General features: G+C 43.2%; 3 protein-coding genes across 8 annotated transcripts in view; 2 read left to right on the top strand and 1 right to left on the bottom strand.

The window, feature by feature from the left end:
* Window positions 1-6,580, top strand: part of LOC118409689 — a 34,668-nt gene extending 28,088 nt beyond the window's left edge. For 5 of the 6 annotated variants that reach the window (XM_035810913.1, XM_035810917.1, XM_035810914.1 and 2 more), the window contains 6 exons: window positions 388-2,109; window positions 2,630-2,783; window positions 3,263-3,389; window positions 4,140-4,277; window positions 4,817-4,908; window positions 5,298-6,580. In XM_035810913.1, coding sequence (XP_035666806.1) covers window positions 388-2,109; window positions 2,630-2,783; window positions 3,263-3,389; window positions 4,140-4,277; window positions 4,817-4,908; window positions 5,298-5,367 — 2,303 coding nt within the window. In that variant the 3' untranslated portion in view covers window positions 5,368-6,580. The remainder of the gene's footprint in view (window positions 1-387; window positions 2,110-2,629; window positions 2,784-3,262; window positions 3,390-4,139; window positions 4,278-4,816; window positions 4,909-5,297) is intronic. The other variant, XM_035810918.1, reaches the window with a different exon arrangement.
* Window positions 1-16,385, top strand: part of LOC118409729 (3-oxoacyl-[acyl-carrier-protein] reductase FabG-like) — an 876,245-nt gene that overhangs the window by 477,284 nt on the left and 382,576 nt on the right. The window lies entirely within an intron of this gene.
* LOC118409140 (serine/arginine repetitive matrix protein 2-like) lies at window positions 6,371-16,316 on the bottom strand. The gene is made up of 9 exons (XM_035810008.1): window positions 16,291-16,316; window positions 15,927-16,042; window positions 15,206-15,356; window positions 14,348-14,527; window positions 13,620-13,716; window positions 13,363-13,435; window positions 12,553-12,717; window positions 10,194-10,355; window positions 6,371-9,835 (listed from the first exon to the last, which is right to left on the bottom strand). Exons 1-9 carry the CDS (start codon window positions 16,314-16,316, stop codon window positions 7,248-7,250), a joined length of 3,558 nt encoding a protein of 1,185 aa, XP_035665901.1. The 3' UTR covers window positions 6,371-7,247.

Raw genomic sequence — 16,385 nt, 5'->3', positions numbered from 1 at the left:
CTATGTTATTTTGTTAAGGTCATTGGAGGCAATTCAACTCCAGGACCTCATTATTTCATCTCCAAGACCTGATAATTTCTAATTGAAAGCTGTCTTGAGTCTTGTTCCTTTCATACTTAATAGAAGAATCTAATCTAGTGTATAAAAGGGTGTACTTCTGTCAATCTCGATTAGATTCTGTCAATTCATTGTCTGCCAATTTGTTGGGTTGTGGCAGTAAGTCATTTTGCTTGAGTCCCCTAATACATTCTGCAAACCATCCTGTATACACAATCCCTACAAAGGCTCCAGTGTGTCTGCAGGAGATGTCTTGTTTCCCTACCTCTGTCTTGCAAACACTAAACAAATACTTAATAATTTCCTGAATGATCCCTTCTGTCTCTTCAGCCCGGGCCTTGATAGAGACGTCCAAAGTGCTACACGACGAGTCCAGCGGTCAGCTGTCGCCTCTGCCAGGCAGCTCCATTGTTGCCGGCCACCTCCCCAGCGACATAGACAGTCTGGCCACCGACGCTTTGATCCTTGCTCCCTCCCACGTCACGTCCAAACATTGGACTCCACACTCCTCCCTTGACAGGTACCCCACCAGGCTCAATGCCTCCGCCAGCCTGGATGACATCTCCAGACCTCAAGGCGTCACGTTTGCATCCTCCAGCAGCAGGAACGGCAGCTACGTACCACCAAAGACAGGTAGATACCACACGAGCGGATACTCCTCAGAGGACACAGACCTGTACCTTCAGTCCAGTAGATCGGGTGGGGTGGGGAGGTACAGACAGAGCCACTCTGCTGAGGAGACAGAGCTGCTCACGAGTCGGTCTGCTCCGGAGGACTTCTCCAACCAGAAATTCAGGAGGAGGTCTGGATCGTTACCCCTCGATCGCCCCAGATATCCCAGTTGGCTGAAAGACCTGGATGTCTCGGGAGTTAGCAGTGTCACAAGGAAAAGTAGTGAAACAGGAGAACCCTCTTATAGAAACGTACACAGACTTCAATCCGGACCTATTCCGTCGGGAAAGCCGAAGTATCCAAGCTGGCTGAAGGACCTTAACGTATCAGGAATAAGTAGCGTAACAAGGGCCACATCCGAGGCTGACGATGCTTATAGATACGCCGCCGCAGAAAGACCAAGCTCTGCTTCTGTTGCACTGGACAGGCGGAAGGGAAAGTATCCAGGCTGGCTGAAAGAATTGGATGTGTCGGGGATAAGTAGTGTGACGAACGCCGCGAGATCGGACTTGACAGACTTGCCACTGAACCCAGGAATTTCTAGTGAGGAAAGCAGAAGTTATCTCAGACATTACCCATCTGTTGATGCGCTTCTGTCTGGGGAAATGGACCGTAAACCCCAGGCACTGAGTAGGACAGACTTAGAAGATGATTCACTGTCAACTCCAAAGTCGAGATCACAAAATGCCGGCAAGCTGTTGTCAACTGTAGAAAAGAATGGGATAAAGAAAGAGTTGTCGAGACTTAAAAGGTTGAAGGGAGATATGGTAGCCACTAATAGCAGGGAAGCAAGTAGAAAGGGGGATAAGGACTTTAGGTTTTATAAGGAGGATAGGAGATTGAAGGGTTCTCAGCATCCAAATGGATGGGACAATGGCATGGCAAGCAGTGAAGGAACCTGGAACAGTGTTAAACCTGTCATGAGTGACTCCGAAGTGTTCAAGAAGCCAATGTTCAATGGCAACAGCAGGGACCTAGACACCAGAAAGGCCTTGGGGAAAAGGATATCTCCCAAGAGACTGACCAGACCAATGTCGTACAAGTTCAGAAGCGGGAGAGACAAAACAGTGTCGTTCAGACAAGAAAACAGTAAACCTTTAAAAGCAAGCTCGAAACACGTGTCGAGAAGTAACAGACAGAAAGGCAAGTACATCTATTGGTCGGACGGTTCAGACTCAAGCAGTACGAATGATCTGCTCCTTCAATGGCCACGAGGATCCAGTAGAACAAGCCCCTCCAGGGATGAGGCATTCTCCCTGGACACGGACGGGCTGTTGGTCCAACCTCCCGTACCACTGCTGAACCTGAGTCCATCCACATCAGGCATCCACAGTGGGACGGCCAGCAGGAAAAACAGCACAAGCTCAAGTAGAAGTGCAGGTGGGTCATTCCTGGTGTCGATCTATTGAAATTTCTTCATTTCAAGCCTTGGTGTAGCCTGAGGTATCATTCCTACAAATGTATATTCTACATGTAAATGTAGCTCAGGTTTGGCTCCTCTGATTACTTCCCTGACAAATGGTCTTGCACCTTCTCCCATTTAAACATAAATTTTGACCCTTACGTCATTTATCATTTTGGGTATAAAATCAATTTATAATCAGTATTAACTGAAATCAAATTTAAAATGCTTGTTTGAACCATGCAACTTGGAGCCAATCACAGCTCTCAAGTATATTTAAGATACCTGAATATCTAAATGAAAATCGTTTCTCTCTATATGTAAATGGGTACCAGACTATTCGGTAGGGAAGCATTCAGTGAGGTGGACTGATGCTAGAACAGGGTGGATACATGCAACAGCCTATGCTTGTGTTTTGTTTGCATTGTTAAGCTGTAAACTCTACTAAATGTAAAAGTGAAATGTGTGAATGTTTTTTGTGTTGTTCCTATGTGATAGACTCCAAGGTGAAAGCTTTGTTGAGCAAGGCGGAAAGAGTGCTGAACAAGCCTCTGCCGAAACCAAAGCTCAGGCCAGCCAATATCAGAGGAGGCAGTCCGGACACAGAAGAGATTCTGAGTGAAGAAAGACCATGGGAAAGACACACCAACTTGTAAGTACTTATTTTGTATACACCTTCAACATTGCATTCCCTGGGAATTTTACCCCAACAAGAGGGGTGTTGCCCCATATTTTTCCAGATCCAGATTTTTCAGCACTGATCTTGATTGGTTTGTTAAAGTTTGCCCTACATGAATTTGACTGTTGAAGCAGGGATACTATTTCTGATTTTTAAGATCCTTCCCCTTCAGTATATAGGGCAGTACCCATCTCTGTTTCTACATAATATAGCCCTTAGACCACACAGTTGTACAAGCACTACAGCACTGGGGATTACTAGTAGTTCACTGATACAGGTGTGTGTTTAACCATAGTCTTTCTCATTCATGCTGAAAGCCAAGCAGAGATAAAAGTCTTTACATATTAACCTACAACCTCTGGAATTCAAAGCAAGCACTCTTCTAGGCTAATATGTAATATTATAAGTCTGGCAAATCATTTTTTAACCATAGTGATTTTTTAATGTTACAGCAGAAAACCTCAGCCCATCAACAAACAGAACAACACCAGAGACAGAAGACTAGGAGGAAACAAGAGGACGGGAATCATCGGTGACTTCCTCCATGATGTTATGGATGAGGACCACTCAGAAAGCAAGGTGCGTTCCTCCACTTCCACCTCTCCCAACATCATCAGGCAGTTCATGCAGGAGTGTATGGGTGCTTGGGACAGGGACAACCGAAGATTCTTGAGGAAAAAGAACATTATAGACAACTTTATAGAGGATTGTCTGGCATCGGAAGGGGATGGATGATAACTAGACCAGACCTAGTGGACGTCATAATCCAACAGTCAAGATCGAGTAGACACCAAACACAGTTTTGCAGATGTCTACAAGTATGTTTATTTTGTGAAGTACTGAATATCTTTTATCCCTTATATGCAAATGAATGTCACAAATTTCAATGTTATGCAGCGAGATTGTAACTACTCGATGTAGATATAATTACCAATCATAATATAAATAGCTTCTGGGATCATCTGACAAGGCAAATTCACTTTCCCTCGTCAGAATTCAAGCAAGTTTAGAATCATCAATATGACAGTAGCTGACGAGCTCAAATCAAGGTTTTTTGAGCTTTTTGTGGAATGGCATTATGGCTTCATGTTATTTCATATCCCAGGATTACACTGCCATCTGATAGGCTACAATAAATTAGGTTACACACTGAAGGATGATAGGAGAGGTTCACACCTATATTTTATACCATTGCTCCCTGGTTGGTTGCAGCCATTCTGATGCTGTAGGTTGTGCCCTTTGATTCCATCACTGGCTGTACTAGTTCATACTTTGTCATCCATGTGCAATGTATATGCCAAACCAATCCCTTGTTCTGCATGGTTGCAGGAGGAGACCCTGACTGGAGGGGAACAGCCAGGTCCAGTGGAGGCCCTGAAGAACATGCTGTTCTCTATGCAGTCAGTTCAGGCTTCCACAGCCAGGCTGGCCAACAGGGTGGGGAGTGATCACAGCGAAGACGAACAGGTACATTTTGTGCATGTACATAATTATATCACGGAGGGAGCAAGGGGCCAGTCACTGGCCTAGGCACTTAGGCCACTGTAAATGGTAGGTAAATGCATTTAAGTTCGCGGGGATTTACTTTCTTGGTAGCGGGAAAATGGAGCGTTCGCACTGGTTATAAGTTTGCGGTAGCGCCATTGACTGCAGTCTCATACTATGATGGAGGGGCCCTAAAGAATTTTGCCACTTTCAGAATACATATGACAAGCACTGTTTAAAAACAGAAACCAAAAGTTTGTGGCCTCATGAAGAGATCATATAAATCACAGCACTTGCCATACACATGCAATTGTGCTCCATTAACTTCCAACTGAACACGACACAAGAGTTTTTGTTGTGACGTACTGTTATTGTAACTTCATTCCCTGTCGGACCGTTTCCAAAATCATTTCCAGTTGCTTGAGTAGCTGCTCTTTGGTGTACATGTATCTTATTACCTGGATTTCTAACCTTCATCGATGTATCTCCATTTCTCTTATTTCTTGTTCTCATTTGTTTAGACCTATCTGGGGGAAGATACAGACATTCCCTCCCCCGTTGAGGGAAGCCCTGAGCAGTTCCGTACTGAACCTGGTGCACAGTCTTTAGGCAGGTGAGTATTCAGCTCTGCAGGTGCTACGAATGATTCCTGGTAACATGTTAGAACATGACATTCATTTATCTTTTGTTTTGAACAGCAGTTACATTGTTAATTGTTTGCATTTGTTGTGCATGTACATGTAAGTGGTGTCAATAACTGTGGGGTAATGGTCTACATAGCATAAATGGGATGAAGCCAGGGATCAATTCCTGCCTAGATGATGTTTGTTCAATCGGGGAGGTAAAAAGGTGTGCATGGTTACTGGAAGGAGAGATTTTCTATGCCTTTCAACATCATGAGCTTGACTTAGTGGACTAACAACCCACAGTCCCTATGGCCTAAAAAGTCTGTGACCTCAGATGTACATGATGTATAACCTGTTTTTGTTGGTAATGTTTCAGGGCCCTGCACCATCTATCCAGGCTGAAGCTACTGGTCACCACCGATGAAGAAGGCAGGGGAAACAGCTAAAGATCAATAAAACGGACACTAAGTCTTAGTGTCAATCTGGACGGCCATTCAAAATCCAAATGTTTCTTGTATATGTGCAAAAGAAGATTGAATTACAAACATGTTTTCTTCTGTGACTGACTTTTGTGAAGATACATGTGTACACATTGCCTTATGCTACACTTGCCGAAGAACGAACATGCTTCTAAATTGCCCCCTAGTAGACTTTGAGTGCATTGCAATCTAGGTTTAGTAATATGCCAAATACCAATTATTACTCACTAGCAGCTGGATATGATTTGGGAAACTATCAGGCAGAATCCACTACCTTTCTTTAGTGACACTTTGTTGAAAAGCATGTTTATGTCCTATAAATTGATATGCAAAAGAGATCCAGTTGGAGAAGTGCCTTAGTCCAGAAAACGTGTTAGAAGGTTCAGCCTGCTGTTTATAGTGTTATGTCAAGTTTTGTTTCACATGCTGGAACATTGTAATTGGTATGACACATTTTATGAAGAGGTTTTATGACTTTTGTGAATATACCTGTACATGCATATACAAATGACTTTGTGTAGTTCTTTATTTTAGCAATGTACATTATAGCTTTTAATATTGTCCAACATTCTTAGGCAGAAATACAATGTATCTTGTTCAGATGCAATGTTGACCAATTCCTGGCAATCTATCTCACCATGCTATCATGGAAGCTTATCTGTTATGGAGGTATTAAATCATCATACAAGTGATTGGTCTTTGGTGATTGGATCCCGAAGAAGGCGACAGTGGTCTTTGAAAGTTTGCTGGAAGAAAGTTTAGCATTTACTATCTTACCATGCATTAACTTTTAAGGTTATTCTTTTTACGAATGAATTATACTGTAGATATGACGAACAGCATTTTGTTAGTCATTGTATATATATATACAACAGATATTGTATAGTACAGCTTCCAGAATAAAGGTGCACTATATACTCACTGAGATGTTCAAAGTGTGTGTTTGAATACTGAACAAGTGCAGTAACTGATAGTACAAGACATCTTTATTCTCTATACAAGGAATAGAACAGACTGATATTTGTATAGGAAAACGACGTACTAGTATTCAAGAATCATCTATCGAAAGAGTTGTATCCTAACAAAAAAAGTCCATCAGTAATCACTAAAATACTAGGAATATTTTGTTTTAATTGGCTAATCATACACATGTAGTTGAATATTGCAAAGATGTTTATACGCCACATGACTGACTTGCCTAAAAGAATATAATTAAAAGTTATTACTTGGAAAATGAAATAACTACTGTAACATTTCATATCAAATATAGACATTGACATCTACACATCCAAAATGTGAGGTTTGAAATAGTTTGCTGCCTTCTTTCTTTCAGTATCCTAACACAGAATTAAGAAATTTTAACCCCTACCACATAAATATCTACATTTATACCTACAAATACAACTCGGTTTTCAAAATATAGATATTCAAGTAAAATATTTTTTACAACTTAGAAATTTAGTCTTGAATTTTAGTTATTTTATTGGTCACGACTGTATGAATGCTGTTCTTTCCGCAAAGTGGTAATTTTTTAAAACAATTCATTATACATGTAGGAACCAGGAGTTGGCTTGAGTAAAAACATAAGGTGGCTTAGAAACTGATAATAACCAATAAAGCTGTCCTTACCTTGTCTTCTCAGTGAAAGCAATTTGAAATTCCTAGTCAAAATTTGGTGGATACATGCCACAATTTGTATCTCCAAACTAAAAGAATTGAAAAACATGGTTAGATACGAGATTTAAGCAAATATACAATCTTTTTCGTGTTACTCCAATTAACCTGCATACTGCTGACACACACAAATGTGCACCTAAGTAAACCCCACGTAGGAGGAAGGTTAAAACTCATAAACTCTGAACAGACTTCTTCCTGCACAGTTTCACATTTTCCTGTGGTACTTCATCCTTTGGTCTGTACAGCTGTCCTAGATTTCTCTTTGCGCCGGCTTTCTTCATGTTTCTTGGTGACTTCCTTAAAGCCGTTGGCTCACTGGACTGGGGAGGAGTCTTAATGCGAAGCCTCGGGCTTCTCAAAGAAGTACATAAAGTTTTACTTCCTTCACTCTTATTTGGAGAGGACCAACTAGAATTTGAAACTGTTGAAGATGCAGTTGGACACTTCTGTAAAACCTTGGACTTTAGCAGAGTCTCCCCTGACCTGGACAAAGTTCTCCTGCTCCGAGGTGATGCCTTACTTGTAGAGGAAACCTTTTGTTTGGTGGGAGGGGAGGATGACAGCAGGTAATGTCCCATGCTGGATGAGGGTGACATTTGTCTGTCCTTGTTCTGTGACTCTCTGTGAGGGGATCCAAATACAGACAACTTATTAGTACTCTCTCCATGCTGGGGACTTGGAGGAGGGGAGATGTAATCGATCACGTCTTCCGACTGAAGTGAGGAGTTACTCCGAGACATGGATGTCTCTCTTGCAGGCATCTTAGGGCTGTCACTGGTATGTCTGCTTGTTAGAAGCGGGGACTGTGTTAGCTTCAGCAGGCCATGTGCAGAGAGTGGAGCCGAGGAATATTTCTTCTTGACTGGTGGCGTGCACTGGAGACTACTGTGACTACTGGTCGCATCTTTGTCCTGACTTGATCGATGCTTTGCACTCTCAGATGTCTCAACCCCACCTTTCTTTACTCCTGCTGAATTGTCCACAGAATAAAACACATCCTCATCAGCAGAGGATATGTCGAGGCTTGCACACGACAAAGCACTGACATCCATGTCGACTTCTTGGCTGTCTGACTTGCCTTTTATTTCCATCTGCAGCTTTTTCTTCCTACTCAAGCTTAGCCTGTTCTTCCTGCTCCTCAGACCTTCCTCCGGACTACTTCCGAAGTCAGTCCGGCTCTTCTTTCTAGAAGATTCCCACACATCTTCTTCCACAGGGCCACCGATATCGTTATGCTGTCCTCCACTGCCACTTCTCTTCCTCTTTCTTCCCATTAACAGTGACCACCCTCCCGCAGACTCGCTTTGCTGACTACAACTGCCAAAATCTGGTGACTTGGACCGGGACCTTATGCTGCATGTTAAGTTTGTAACCTTAGAAGATCCTGAGGGCGTACGTTTTCTGCGTGACGACATGTTGGTCAATATTGGTGACTGTGTAAGCGCAAGCAGACCTTTTGCTGACAGAGGTGAGGTAGAAGGGACCTTATTTTTCTCTGCCTGGTCAAAAGTTGGTATGTCTTCTACCATCCTATTCACTACCTCAATATCGTCCAAGAAATCTGTTGTCTCTGTCTTTTCACCCACATCTAGTCTCCCTCTTGCCCTGCTGGGTTTCCTGCTTCTCGGAGACCTTCTTAGTGCAGAACTTGTTTCCAGCCTTCCCATCAGGGTCTTGGTTCTTGGGGAGGGAGTAGTGGTAGTGGACTTTGGTGTGTTCAAGCTCTGCACAGGAGATGAGTCTGTGGGCCTTTTCTTCCGGGGCCACTTGCTGATGGAGTCCGGAGTTCTTGTTTTGGCATCTTTTGGTGAGGTAGAGAATTGGGAGGTCGAACAGCCCTGCGGTGGGGTGTCAGGGAGCTTAGAACGGGTGCTGAAGGCAGGAGACTTGTTGAGTGAGTCTGCAACACTTCCTGGGAACAGTCTGAGGACGTCAGCGTTTTCTGTATTAGTGTTTTGGAGGAAAACTTTGCAAGGAGATTTCAGGATTCCCTTTTTGGGCGTTGCTGATGGAGGAGGGGGCTGATTCGTTTTATTGGGAGAGGATCCGGTGGACAGTAGTTCCAGCCTAACTCTCTTTGAAGGGGTCATCAACAGGTCACTGGTCACTGTCTCTGGTACGTGCAAGACTGTTTCTTCAAGGCTAGATACAGCAGAGATGTGCTTCATAGACCGAAGGTTCTTACTTGGAGAGTCTGTCGTGTTACGAACCATCTTTTGAGGCGTTCTGTTCATTTCATTTATCCCTGGATTCCGTCGCTTTGAGGGTGTTCCTGTTGGAGGTGTTGAAGCAGATGGCGATCTGAAAGGTGACTGTCCTCTTGTAGGGGTCTGTAGGGGTTTTGAAGGTGTCCTCCTACTCTTGTTTGGTGTGAAGCTGCGACCGCTGCTCCCTCTCTTTGTAGGCGTTTTGAAATTCTTCTCTGGTGTCTCTAGTGCAACTACCGCTTCATTTGTGGCTGCACTGCGCCCTGTCTTCCTGGGAGTTCTTCTCAACTCAGGAGTCTTCTTCCTGGGACTGTCTTTACCAGCAGATCCTAGCAACTCTGACAGGAGGAACTTGGCAGGAGACTTTCTGGGTGTCCTCCGTGGGGAGGTGAAGTCTATCTTTATCGGTGAAGTGTTGCAGCCGCGGATTTTCTTGGCCACTCTCTGGGCAGACACCACATACCGAGAACGTTTGCTGGGGTCATAGAAGGAAGGCCTTCTCCTGAAACTAGACACATGCTTCCTGGGACTTCTTCTTAATGGTTCAGTACCTGTAAAAAAGAAACAAAAAGTATCGAGGGATTACTACACATTAACTGTACCCACAGGTCAGATAGCATACTAGTATTTGATAACATTTCTTTGGGCTTGCCTGAAGAACTTGAGAGGGAACAGTTGTCAAATATTGTTGGATTCTTTTATGCTAATAAATTGAATGTATGAAGACATGCATACATGGGACTAACAACTTCAACTTCCCCATCCAAAATGATGACGCAATTCACAGCATGACTGGGTAAAGTTTGAACTTCCAGAGCCAAAAACTGGAGGCAAAGCAAAGGGGTCTGCATCCTACACTTGCACCACAGAACACTGGAAAATTCCCAGACACGAGACCCAGGTCCCTACCTGGTGCAGTGAGCGGCTTGACCGGAGACTCGCCCACGACGAACACCTCGGAGTTGGTCCTGGCGCGGAGACGAGCCCTCTCCTGTTTCTGCCACAGGGCGTTGGACAGCTGCTTCTTGGCAGGGGTCTCCTCCACCGTGTTGTCCTTCAGTACATGCCGACCTGCATGGTTGGTAGGGACAACACGTACGTTCTTATTTGCATTCACATTCAGCGCTCGAAATACCACCTTCATATGCAGGTTAGTGCAGGTAAAATTGATGCAGTGCAGGTATTTCTGGTGTCTACCTACACCTAAACTGCACTGGTCCATGTACTGGGTTTTATACATAAATGTCCTGTAATGTAGGTGTATGTGGATTGTTATTAGCTGCATTGACTGCTACCACGTATAAAATATAAAAGAAAAAAATAGCAACAGTTCCTGAACAAGTTTAGTATGATCCATACTTGCTAAATTCAGAGTGGTGCAGGTAAAACTTGTCCGATGTAGGTAATTTTCAATGTTAACTGCACCAGTGCAGGTATGCAGAAAAATGTATTTCAAGCCCTGACATTGTTTCACCCATAAATTGCCAAACACCAGTTTAGAACATTAAGTACAAGCTGGATAAGACCTGTTACTGTGTTACGTTTGTGGACCAACATCTACCAAAGGAAAAATTGCACCCATGGAAAAATCATGCTGGCCCAATTGGTCAAGTACGGTAGGAAATGCATTGTTGGTAAAGAACACAGTAGTAGGGCCGAAAATTTATAACTTACTGCTAACAGACAAATGCAATAAGCTGTTATCCCTTCTCAGTAGGCATTGTTCTTCAAACATTGCTCGAGTATTGCTAAAATATATGAAGTAATTTCTTTAGAAATGCTAGTTTCTTGCATGGATTATTATTGTTGGAAATATCTCTTTCAAGTCCACGTGTCAAAGAGAAGCACGACCCTCATCACGCTGCCAGCACTGTGCCAGCGTGTAAGGAAGTGACGAGCCCGCCAGCGACAACAAAGCCACGCCTGTGCTACTTTTCATTTGCATTCCCATCACATAACTAGTTAACCACCTTGAAGTGTAACACATCAAGATGTCCTGTTACTGAGTGAGTTACGTTTGTGGACCAATATCTAAAGATGGAAAAATTGCACGCATTGAAAACTCTCACTGGCCTGATCAGATAAGTATGGTACAAAAAACATGTAAGACATGCACTTTTTAGGCTCTAACCCTACTTACATAGCATCTTGTTCTCATGTGACATGTCTTTTTGTCCATACTTTTTGTTGCAGAAACATGGCTTCTTTGTCTTTTTGAAACACTCATTAGCCTACAACTGAGTGTGGTAACCCTCTTGGTGCTATGCCTACTACATTGCTGCTACTACATCAAGTTCAAACTGTTAGTTTGTTAGGTTTGGGGACTAAAATCTACCCATGGAAAAATCACACTGGCTCAATAGATGCTTTCATTTGCCCCAGGCAATCGGGCCTACGGACTTAGCCTGCTTAATATTTTTCTCTTACACTTCTTGTGTCACTTCAACAACTTTATTTATCATTCCTCAAAAGTACATGGGCAGGGGGAGCTATACAAGCCTCCCTGAATTGGGTACAATATGTACAATAATTTTGCTAAACGGTCATAGTCAAAACGTTAAACAAAACACGCAATGTGCTATGCAGAATTGTTATACAGTCTGGCGGCACAGTGCACGAAAGACTGCTTCAGTCTTTTCGTTCTGGCAAATGGCACTGAGATGTGCTGACTGTTTCTTAGTGTTCTTCCAGTAGCTGACAGTCTCTGGGCAGGCACCAGGTCGTGTAGTGGGTGTTCATGATCAGGGTGCAGCATTGCTTTGAACAGGGAAACAGCAGCTGCTTCTCTTTTTCTCCTTCAGGGAAGGCAGTTCTGGGACGGAGCGCCTGCCGCCGCATGAAATAATCCGGAGGGTGCGCCTCTGAACCCTCTCCATGCTAGCTGCCTGCTCCTCACTACAACCAACCAACAGAACGTGGCCATATTCTAGAATGGGGCGGATGAGGGAGAGATACACCTGTATGAGATCGTACACACTCATGCCCTGCTTTGTAAGCAGACGAAGGTAGTGTAACCTGCTTGATGCTTTTGAAACCATTGCTCTCACATGGTCCCGCCATGAAAGTCTGTTGTCAAATATAAAACCGAGACCCTTTGCCACACTGGTGACTGGCACAAGTTCGCCGCCTAGAGATAACGGTGGGGGAACTGGTATGTTCCTGCTGAAGCAGATCAACAACTGCTGACTTTTCTTTCCATTTAGGAGCATGCCGTTGTGTCGTCTTTTTGAAACATTGAATAGCCTACCTCTGGATGTGGTAACCCTACCTCTGGGTGTGGTAACCCTCTTGGTGCTGCTCCTGCGCGGACTCTTCCTGGGGCTGGGGGCGCAGGGGGCGGGCATGGAGGCACGCCGGGTCAGCTTACTGGGGGACTGACTCCCGTCCATCAGCATGCTCAGGTTCCTCCGAACTCTCTTCACTTCACTTACATCTGATGCAGAAACAGTGGTATCTAAGTCTCACAAAACGATTCTGTCACCTAAAGACTGTCTTCACTTCACTTACATCTTATACAGAAACAGTGGTGTCAGAGTCTCACAAAACAGGGCTACAGACTGTCTTCACTTCACTTACATCAGATCTGATGCAGGAACAGTGGTGTCAGTAACTCTCAAAACAAGGGGAAGTGAAACAAAAAATACAAAGACCTCTGACAGTTGATACGTTCCTTTCATAGATACTGTAACTGTTTTCAAAAACACTTTGCCTTTCCTATGATATGTATCAAAGACTGTTTTAAAACCAAAAAAATGTTATGTTTACAAACAAATCTGTGCATTATCATTTTCCAAAGAAGGAATAGGCACTTAATATTCTCACTTCTTAGTGACAAAGGTGCAGATGTTCTCACACCAGTGCACCAAATCAGTGTGCGCTTTTTGATATACTTTTAGACAGATTATCCCAGGGGCTCAGTGGGCTTCACTCTACGTCATGGAAAGTGGTGTATAGTGCCTTTCCCAAAGGTACAACATTGGGGCATGGTGACCAATTGGTTTCCAGTTCAGCACTCTAACCATTAGGCCACACAGATGCACCTCTAGCTTTTAGAACTAAACATGTACAAAATTCTTACCTTCTTCTTTCACAACAACAGGATCAGAACGTTTTTTCCTGGTACTGCCAGACTTCCTCCTTTTCCTTTTACTCTGAAAAACCAAGTGCAGGGAGTTTCATGCCACAATACAAGAACGTGTATGATGAAATGAATTTTCAACGAGAAGCAGTCATGTAGGACTGGAAGAAGCAGTGCACTCGACTGGCAGGTTGGCTGTCTTATCCAGGAAGATTGTAAGAAATGTAACTAAGAATGTTCAAGGTATGAAGGGGTACCTTTTTTGCCTTGTCTGCAGGAGCCACAGGTACGAGGATCGCCTTCTTCTGGCCAGCATCCATCAGACTGGGGTTCCTCACAAACCGCCGGGAACCCCTGATTCAAGAGAAAGCAGTTGTATCATCCATACTTAATCATAACTTTATTCAACCATTGTCATCTTCTCTAGCTTCAATGTCTGGTCAACAAAAAAATACTTAAATCAGTGCCTTGGAAAAGGATGTCTTATCATAGGAACAACTTTACAGAAATCTTCCCTACTGCATACTTCACTGTCAGATAGCCAAGTTTTCAAATGCTTGGGAGGTCTATGCTCGGGTCTGGGGTTTGCAAACTCCTGGTTGTGGACTTTGTAACCGATGTTTGTGGTGGATGATTAACGTATCACGTTCGAGAACATTTCATGTCAAATAATTAGGTCACAATACAATAGGTTAGGTTCGTATTACACTGTCTCTGTCTAGTTCACATTGCACCGATAATGCTTTGTTTCATTCTGTGCTGATGAAGACGACAGACAGTCGCCAAAATGTCTACGGAAGAATCAAAACAAGGTTGTGAAACGAAGAAATCTTTGTTCGAATGTTTGTAGTGGTTTCCTATTTTTGTACTATGGTGGATTGGAGTAAAATACCCTGCATTTGCACGCAAATGTTGCATTTCTAGTTCAACTCTGTATCATCTACATATACAGAAGAACTTCCTGCAGCACCATACATGTATATACCTCTGTGAGCTGACCGAGGATGCAGAGTCCACAGCAGAGGTGACCGATGTGGGAGGGCCGACGGAGGCTTTGTTAGGGAGGTCATGTTTCTCGTCCAGTCCTGGTGCCAGCAGGTCAGGCAGGGTCAGACCCAGCTCTCTGTACACTCCCTTCAGCAACCTCTCCATGTTATGGACATAGCTGTGGTTACAGAAGGGAACATGTAAATTCACTTCTGATTTGCATACTTTGCATTTTATTATGTGCACCATGATCTCAGTTTCCAACATACTCCAATCATGGAAATCCATTCATTTTCCATTGACTACTCTGCTTCCAAAGTTTCTGACAAAAATGCACCTGCAATTCCAATACATGGTTCTAAGAGCTGAAACCTATACCCCTGTAGTGTTGTCAGGTGTTGTCATAGCTGTATCTGTGTTGGTGTCCCTGCTTGCAACTCAATTGCATGCTAAGATCTTCAGACTCACGATCACTCAATGTCTACAGCTCAAAAAGAATACAAAAAGAGTACTGTACTTAAAAACTTGTCCAAAAAACACAAAAATGCTGTGAAATTTTGGACTCTAATACATTGAGATGAACATTGGACAACATGGCGTTCCGCACCTGCCTGATATGCTTTCTTTGATATGGAAAGTTGAGTGAAAATATAATTTGAACATACATGTAAAACTCTTACAAATGCAACTATCAAAGCAGCAGTTTGTCTTAAAATGGCTCAAGTTACTCAAGCTATTTTTTTTAAATATTTTTTTTTATATAAAAACTCTTTCAAATGTATCAAGGAAGCAAAGTGTTTTAAAACTGTCACTTATTCAAGCTCTATTCTGGAATTTTTTCCTGACAAAAACTTACTTGTTGACAAACTGCTCCTCCAGCAAAGAAGCCAGGTAGCCTGGCTCTGTGGCAAAAGAGATGGGCCTGAGGAGGTCACAGATCTCCAACACTGTCTCCTCTTCCTCTTCACTCAACTTCAGATCATCCTCATCGTCTGTGTCATCCCCATCTGAAACAGTTAGTGCAAAACAAAACATTAACTGAAAGAATGATTTTTTGGACATTGTATCAGTAGTGGGTTCTGAATTCACCGTGTCTTGGGGAGAGTATTAGAAATTACAAGCAAGGCCTATCCCTGTCCTTCCACCACCTCTCACCTCTGCAAACAAACTTGGGTACCCACTTCACACCTGAATGGAGTGAAGAAAAGTTCCAAGGACCCAACGTCTAGTCAGGTGTCAAACCTGTGATGTCTCAATCTTTGAAATTCTGTTCATCAATCCAGCATCACCAAAATGACTATATAACTGCTGTGATACAAACACTACTATAACAATACTGATCTCAGATGTGATATCTGATTGCCTCTGATAACAACAATACTAGCCTCAATGGTAATTACATTTTAGTGTGCTTAGCTCTTATAACTTAATTACAGATGTTGAATTTTTACAAGACACAATTCAGCCTCTGGCTGCCAGACCCTTGTACAACAAGTCACAATTCAGCCTCTGGCTGCCAGACCCTTGTTCTACCAATAATCCATTTGATTGATTGATTGATTGATTGACTGACTAACCTTCCTCAGTGCTGTTCCTCCTCCCCTTATGAGAATCCCCTGAGGTGTTGAGGATCAGCTGCTGGTCAGACAGCGCGGAGAACAGCTCCACCCGCAGAAGCGCCTGCAACTGGAACCTGCACAGAACAGCAAACCAATCATTACGATGTACAATTTTAAAAGTCAGTATCTGCTCTCTACTGGTGTGTTACAAATAATAAAGGCATAGTTGTGGCACTGCAACACAAGTGCCAAATGCTAGAGGGAGATAGGGTAGGTAAAGAAGATAAGAAAGAGCGTGACAGTTATTTCATTGAAATTGCAACACCATAGTACAAAGGTCCACCCAGGCAGCAGTATTGATGTCCGGTGCTATCTAGCATACAACAGTTGGACATGTGGACACTTCATTTTGCAGCAGGAGGGGAAAGGAGATTTTCTCTTTGTTTTAAGTCTGTAATACAGCATTACAATGAAAAT

Source organism: Branchiostoma floridae, chromosome 2 (genome assembly GCF_000003815.2).
Source record: "Branchiostoma floridae strain S238N-H82 chromosome 2, Bfl_VNyyK, whole genome shotgun sequence".
In the NCBI taxonomy this organism is placed as follows: Eukaryota; Metazoa; Chordata; class Leptocardii; order Amphioxiformes; family Branchiostomatidae; genus Branchiostoma; species Branchiostoma floridae.
This window is presented reverse-complemented; position numbering and strand designations above follow the sequence as displayed.